At 35.5% G+C, this 7,835-nt stretch overlaps 1 protein-coding gene across 1 annotated transcript; it reads right to left on the reverse strand.

Moving 5' to 3' along the window:
- Nucleotides 1-552: 552 nt before the first annotated feature.
- On the reverse strand, nt 553-4,862 carry LOC149552153 (dnaJ protein homolog ANJ1-like). The gene is made up of 8 exons (XM_089787630.1): nt 4,710-4,862; nt 2,920-3,139; nt 2,599-2,779; nt 2,362-2,500; nt 1,888-2,021; nt 1,560-1,702; nt 1,252-1,450; nt 553-1,121 (listed from the first exon to the last, which is right to left on the reverse strand). Exons 2-8 carry the CDS (start codon nt 3,067-3,069, stop codon nt 796-798), a joined length of 1,272 nt encoding a protein of 423 aa, XP_089643756.1. The 5' UTR covers nt 3,070-3,139; nt 4,710-4,862; the 3' UTR covers nt 553-795.
- Nucleotides 4,863-7,835: the final 2,973 nt, after the last annotated feature.

A 7,835-nucleotide genomic window follows, 5' to 3' on the forward strand; every position in this document is an offset into this window, starting at 1 on the left:
GAAAAGAACTCTGTGACGGGCTGGTCATTATTTACCCCAAAGACATTGTTTAGCCAATAAGCTAAAACTATTTGGTCCAAGTAAGTCGGTCACGATGCCAAGGAAGATTATCTAAAACCATTTGACAAATTCTGCAATGTTGTATACAGATCAATCACACTTTCAAGTTAAATTTGTTCCGCGGTTTGCTAAAACGCTGGCTGTGTGCATATCATTCACAATATCAAAGTAAATTTATTTGACAATTTACTAAACCTCTACAATGTCGTATTCAGTACATCCACAATCCTTTGCTAAGTTTATTCAACTTTAACCATGATCTAAGATTCATACTCCCAAGGACCAATTAATTAACCATAATCTAGAAACTAAATACAATATAGAGCATTTATGCTCCCGCGTCGAACCATAACCCTAAAATTCTCTGGAGCATTCACTCCAAAGCCAATTGTTTACTCAAGGATCAATTGGTTACCATAGAGCCATAAGAAGAGATTCTACAAAAATTCAGACACTACAACTTGCAAGGATTCAACCAGCATCATACACGTATACTCCAACATAAACCTACATCCTTCATATGAACCACATCAAAACCACACTGAGTTTATTAACTAATTCATACAGCTATATTCAAAAATACGACCTATTCTCAGGTCACATATTTCAAGGTTCACCTAAATAATCATCCTTGGAATTTCACCTGAAAAATTCCGGACAGTTAAAATGTTGCTGCCTCTACAGGCAAAATGCATATGATTAAATCTCCTATCATGCATCTTACATTTAAATAAATTACTGCTGTGCGCACTGCACACGGTGGCCTCCTGCTGGTTCATCATCCTCATCATAAGCTTCCTGCTGTTGTTGCTGCTGCTTCCTCCTCATTTCTTCCTCGATATTGACATCATGTAAAGTCGTCTCCTCACATTCATCCAGCTCCATTTCCGTCAAAAAGCAAGGTGCCTTTGGTGGTAGAACAGATTCTAACCCCTTGAGCTGATCTGGTAACAGTGATCCAGATTCCGGAAAATCTACACTGAAGTGAATGTACAGTCGACCTCTCATAAATGGCCTCTGATACATGGGCATGCCTTCATCATTTATGGCTTTATATTGGCCTGGAAACCCAACAAGTGTTTGGGTAAGTGATAAAAATTTGTAGAATATAATGTCCTCCAAAATATGTCATAAGGTTGAAATTACTGGAGATAAAAAAGATGATATAAATTATAAAATGATTCTCCATACCAGGTTTGACAATCTCCCCAGGACTGGACTTGAGGAGCAATTGCCTGCCATCAAGTTGTTTGAGGGTAAACTGGAAGCCACAAAGAGCCTCCGACAAGGTTAGACTATGCTCTACATAGAGATCATCGCCCTTTCTCTTGAACTTGGGATGTTCTTTTAGTTGCAATACAAAAACTATGTCGCCAGTAATGGTATCGGGCTGCAAAAACGATTTCAACAAATCAACAACTCATCCTTCACAGCTGTGCTTACAAAACAATACTTTCTAACACTCATTTACTTAAGGATAAAAATAATCAGAAACTTACTGCTTCATCAGCTTCACCCTGAAACACTATTTTCTGGCCATGCTGCATCCCCTTCTCCACATTAACCTCTAGCATCTTCTTGTCTTGAACAACTTTGTTCCCTTTACATTGCGCACACTTGTCTTTGTCGCTGATAGTCTCACCTGTGCAAGCAGGGATTTTACTGTTTAACATCATTTTAACTGATTATAATGAAACTATTTACCATGCAACATTTATTTATATTCCAACTTTCCATTCGGAGTAGGCAAATTAACTGTTAAAGAGGCAGCAGTAATCCTTGCAAGAAACCATAATCATGTAACCATATCAAATTTAGTTTACAGACCTGAGCCTCTGCAATCACTACACACATGTTGCATTTGTTGTATCATGCCAGGACCAAGCTGCCTGATTGAGACCCTCATACCAGAACCTTGACATCCAGAACAACGACTTGATGCACCCGATTTGGAACCCTTCCTGGATCACTCGAAAGGAAATTACAAAGCTCAGTGAGAACCACATATTTCTCTTCAATTCTTATTAAAGTTAAAAATCGACTGCCTTCTAAGAGAAGAATTCCATGTAGTTTATATTCTATCCAAATATCCCTACTGGAATTGGCATGAAATTTGAAATTGTCAGGGATCATTTAAGGTCAGCTTACTGCAGTAAATTTCATTGCTCAGAACTCATGGATTACTAATATTAGAACTCTATGAAACAAATCAAACCATGACAAAACTAGACAATGGCATAAACAAACAATGCTTTACATGTAGAAATTTCAAGGAGGGCGTGAAGATTTTAAAAGACCTACCCCTTGCACTTTGGACACAAAATATTCCTTGAAAGAGATAATTTTTTCGAAATACCAGTGTACAATTCCTCCAGGGAGACCTTGAGAGGATGTACAACATCTTCTCCTTGCTTCTGTCTTCTGCCCCGCGAGCTACCACCTAATATTTGGGCAAACAGACAAACACGAATAGAGATGAATATAATATTAACTTCATCAACTAGCGTCATATTCATTGAGAGGATGTAAACTTCTCACCACCAAAAGCAGAGCCTCCAAAGGGTGACCCTCCAAAGAATGACTCAAAAATGTCAAAGGGATTGTGTGAGGCACCACCCCCTCCCATCCCCTCTTTCAACGCATCTTCTCCATATTGATCATATATCTCTCTTTTCTCTGGATCGCTGAGCACTTCATATGCCTGAGCCAGCTCCTTGAACTGCTCAAGAAAACATTAGATTCTTAATACACTACATAAATTACAGAGAGAATTGAAAGAAGCCATCGTATCCAATTTCAGAGAAAAAGAATACGCACTATCTCACCAGGAAAAACAAAAAAATGGAGACAATGTCTAACCTTTTCTGGATCACCGCCCTTGTCTGGATGATTTTTAATAGCTGCTTTTCTGTAAGCTTTCTTTAACTCATCCGCTGCAGCAGTTTTTGACACACCCAAGACCTCATAATATTTAGTGTTGTCACTCTTCTTTGGCGCACGACCAAACATGGTTGTATATTTAAATTCTCGGTATTTGCCCCAGTTAATGTGTATTTATAGGTATATAGCTGCTGGCGACCTACACAGATGCAAACTCAAATATTTACTAACAAATGCAAAGGTAAAAAAGAGTTGTACCCACAAAACCAGCAGGTCATCTAACTTTGTCATACCATTTTAAACTGCTCAGAGTTGTGAACAGTTTGAACATACAAGTCAACAGTGCAAGATTACAACTAATTACTCAACGTAGCAAAGCCAAATATTTCTCTAAATAATGAATAAAAATCGAAAAGCAAGTAATTTGACTAGCATAGTTAGCATATAGATTATAAGTTTAATATTTCAGCTTAAAAATAATATTTGGATTTGAACACACTACATTCAAGGTCACCAAAAAAATAAAAAGAGAAACTAGCAATTGCTGCCATATTTACAGATTGTATGCGAAGGTCTTACTATTTTGACAAGCATAACGTTTGCAGAATAAAAGACACACCATTGCATTCGTCTGAAAACCAGCATAGTCAAACGTCATAGCGTCAATCAATTGAGATTCTAAGTATCCCACAACACAGAATATTATTAATGATTTGACGTAGAGACTAAATAATATCCGTAAAGTCAACATTAAGAAATCACGAAATCCGTATAAGCGTTCATCTATAAACAGAGAAATCCAATGCCAATCAGCATATCCCACAAAAAGCAACACGGCACTATTCCATATAAATTTTAACCCTTAAAATAACGGGTAGAAAAGACAGAAATTTAAAAGAGCTGATTCTTCCAGCACCTTCAGAGAGCATTTATGAAATCAAATTCCTTAATTTCGTGAGAAAGAGTCCCAAAATGCTACGATTACTAAAAAACAAACGATATTTTTGTGTAATTGATACAGGGAATGGTTCCATCTGATGAAAAACGCAACTTTTCTTTTACCTAATCTTAAAAGTCACAATCGGCAATAAAATGCTACGATTAACGCCTTTATCTTAACCTTAATCAAAACCTTATCGAAGCTTTCAATAATAGAGCCCTAAACTAAAAATTGGTCAAAACCCTATCTCCATCTCTCGCAGTCTAATCAGGACCCTGCAACTTATCTGAGCGTAGCAAGCAACACACGCAGGACTTCTGAAGCCAGAGACCTATGAGAACACATGCCCCTCGATCGTCCAGCAGATTACAATAAAACGACAACAAAACATCACTAAGACAACCTAAAAACTCAATAACAAAACATTATTCCAGACAAACAGCCCTAAACATTTTTATCGACACAAACGCGCAAAGGGAACGAAGAAAAAACCTAAAACCTAATTCTTCCAATTCTAACAAAGTTAACAAAACGCCTCTGAAACCACAAAAACGGCCGTAATAAGCCATAGATTTCAAAAGATCTAGTGAACTTACCAGGTTTTCCGTCGCACGGAACAATCAAACAAGATAATCTACGAGATGAATAACAAAACCCTTAAAATTGCAAATAATCAATAGAAACCCTAACACGTTCAAATGAACCTAGAAAATCCACTATTACACCCAGAAGCAACCAGATCTTGGCAATCATTCCGACAAAACTAAAGCATTTCCAGATATAGTGCAAGAAAAACCGATTCATAAACTTAAAAAGCCAGAAACCCTACCAGATTCTCTCCCGCTTCGCCGAGCCAGATGAGAAAGATGGATGTGTGCGAACGAATTTCAGCCCTGCGGGAGCTTAAGCTGAAACCGTCCTGAGGTTCCTTCCACGAAGCCAAGAGGAATAATACTGCTGCCCGTATATGACTACTTAAGACGAACTTTTTCCTTTGCTGTAGCTTTCTTTTATATGAGACTACTGTAAAGCAAGCCAGAAAGTTTACAGCCGTTCGCTTCTTATATCTACGGCTAAATCGTTGCCACGTCGGCAATTGGCTATTTACTTCCTGGCAATTATCTATTTCCTAAATGGGTTTAACAACGGAAGATCGGACGACTCTTAGGCTTCTTCTAGACCTTTCTAAAAGATCTCTCGGTCAATATTTTGTTCTTATTAATTGCAAATTAATATAAAAATAGGTGGCTTCTTCGTAAATTCAGGTAAAGGTAAAGAAAAAGCATGGGCCACGTGGAAAATACAGATTGGGTCGTGATACATTAGTTTCTTAGGTCGGGCGGAAGTATCTTTCTATCCATATTTTCATTTTAGGAATGTTTTTTAAATGATTACTATTAGTTCCTTCAATTAGTAAACTAATCAATCAGAATTTTTTATAAATAAATAAAATTAATTTGATCCAAATATAATAGTTGATTACTATATTATTTTTCCTAATTTTAAATTACGATTTATGAGATTGTTTTATTAATTTAAGCAAGGTGAAAAATATAAAAAATTGAATATAATAATGAATGTGAAAAATATAAAAAATTGAATATAATAATGATCTAAAAAATTTAAAAGTTTCATAATGAAAATTTTGGAAACTTCTCCTTTCCTTTATGTCTCTCTCCAATTCTAGAAGTTTTTGCAAGAATGTTAATCTCAACCTTCCCACTCTTATTGTCTTTCTCCAACTTTTCTCTAACTTTACTTGTCATTTTGCATAACAGGGGATTCAACATAGTTATTTTTGCTTCCATCCTCATAACAGAGAATTGTACAATAAATATAGAACAACCTTGGCGGGACTCGTGGTCACTATCCTTTCACATTTTTTATTTTTATAAAATTCTTAAATGCATTTTTCCTTTGGAAGTAAGAATTGTTAGGATCAGGCAACACTGAGAAGCGGGGGGGGGCGCGGGGGGTTGAATAAGTGTTGTAGCACTTCTATCAATTTAAGGTTTTTTACCACAAACCCATATAATAACTAAAATGGCAAGCATGCAAGTAAAGCATACACAACAAGATAACTCGTAACAACATGATTTGTTCTTGAGGAAACCCTAGCCAAGGGAAAACCATAGTAGGGATTGAACCCACAAGATGATGCACTAATATGAAAACATATCTATTAGGAGACTTGACCCTCTTAGGAGTCGATACATTACATTTAGTAGATAAGTCCATGTTAGGAGACTAGACCCTGTCGAAGGTTTGCAACCATGTTAGGAGTTGAGAGAACAAAAAGGGAGCTCATTGCTTGAGGATGGAGGTTATAAACACCTACAAGGACACATTACCCAACACAATAAAGTATTACAACAAAAACTTGAACTATACATGGCATCTCAATGCTTGATTAGTTCCAATGAAGCTTGCATTTGCTTTGTGTGACATTTAGCATCAAGGCTCACACATCACAACAGCATTACATAATCATTTGTATCCTCGCATAACAATTGAAATGCTTTCCTCTATACCACTTAGATATTTTCTTTCGATCATCTTCAATAAGTCTTTACGAAATGTGTCCATACACAAGGCAAAATACAAATTAAACTATGTTTTCTAGGACTTAAGGCCTTGCATGTTGTCCCAACAATGATTAGTAATTGAATTGCTAAACTAATTCAATTATAAAGCCAAATTAGTTGATCACCCAAAATTGTCACATAACATTGTCTTCCTAGACTTGTCACTTCGTACTACTATGTTTGATTCTACATCACATAATGCCATTGACAATCATAGTATTGGACCATACACATCTCATATACCATATTCCTAAAGTTACAAACCCATTTGACAAATCCTTTGTCATCATTGATCAAATCTTTCTAATTGTGCTTTGTATACCTTTCTTGGACTTGGGCATTTTTCACATTCTTGTCATACCAAAACTTGTCACCGAGACTACCAACTATATGAAAAATGTATGTTGTTGTCAATGACAACATCTATATAGTCACTTGGCATTCACTTTCCAATAAGAATGTAGCAATTTTAGGATTTGGTTTCATAAATGATCTAGACAATTTAATTTTAACTTAATTAGGAGAGACTTGGGAGATTTTGTCGCTGGCAATTCCTTGTAATTGATTGTATACACAATTTTACAGCATTATTTTGCTCTTCCCACTCAGGAATCATAATGAAAAATAAAACTTCTTTGGGTAATTAGTAATGCTAGATGATTTTCGTACATATTATAAAGCCTTTACAATTACAATATTATGAAGAGACGTTGCTCTCAATATGTAGAAATTTATTATATATGGATTGAGTGCAACACCCCGCCAAGGAAACTAAAAGGACAAGATCTAATGTTCCCAAAAATGTGACTAATTTACCAATTCAATGCTTGTCTATTCACTATTTCCAAATTCAGTCTTCTTAACCCATTTTACTTGTCATTAATTCAAAACATGAATACTAAAGGACAATATATTTTTCTATTATTCCATATATGAATTGATTTACTTAAAGATAGATGAAGTAAGAGATCAACATATTTTATCATTGTATATATTTAAACTAGCTCTAAAACATCCACTAGATCATCTCTACTACTTGATTATAAACCTAATTTCAACAAATTATCACTTATAACACTTCCTTGAACATTTAGTTGAATGATGAGTTTTTGTATCTTGGATACATCGTAAATTACTATGCCTAGGATTATTTCCTTCTTTTCATGAACATAAAGAATTACTTCAGAGAAATATCATTATTAAAACCATATCTTTAAATGCACTAAGAGAATACAACATTTTCACCCTTCCCTTTCTTTTCACCTAGAGGTACCCTTTTCTCATACATTTTTTTTAATTTCCTTATACAATTTACATAAAATATCAAGTCCTCTTTTAGGATTTCACATCAAATTGACACATTTGTATTA

Source organism: Cupressus sempervirens, chromosome 6, assembly GCF_028749045.1.
Source record: "Cupressus sempervirens isolate cs-2001-9-10 chromosome 6, ASM2874904v1, whole genome shotgun sequence".
In the NCBI taxonomy this organism is placed as follows: domain Eukaryota; kingdom Viridiplantae; phylum Streptophyta; class Pinopsida; order Cupressales; family Cupressaceae; genus Cupressus; species Cupressus sempervirens.

What these genes read in the sequence shown, in the direction of transcription:
- LOC149552153 (XM_089787630.1), bottom strand. Translation starts at nt 3,069, where the DNA reads ATGTTTGGTCGTGCGCCAAAGAAGAGTGACAACACTAAATATTATGAG. An exon ending in TTGTGTCCAAAGTGCAAGGG is followed by an intron (nt 2,022 to 2,361) that starts GTAGGTCTTTTA and finishes CGAGTGATCCAG; the next exon opens with GAAGGGTTCCAAATCGGGTG. An exon ending in TAGTGATTGCAGAGGCTCAG is followed by an intron (nt 1,703 to 1,887) that starts GTCTGTAAACTA and finishes CTGCTTGCACAG; the next exon opens with GTGAGACTATCAGCGACAAA.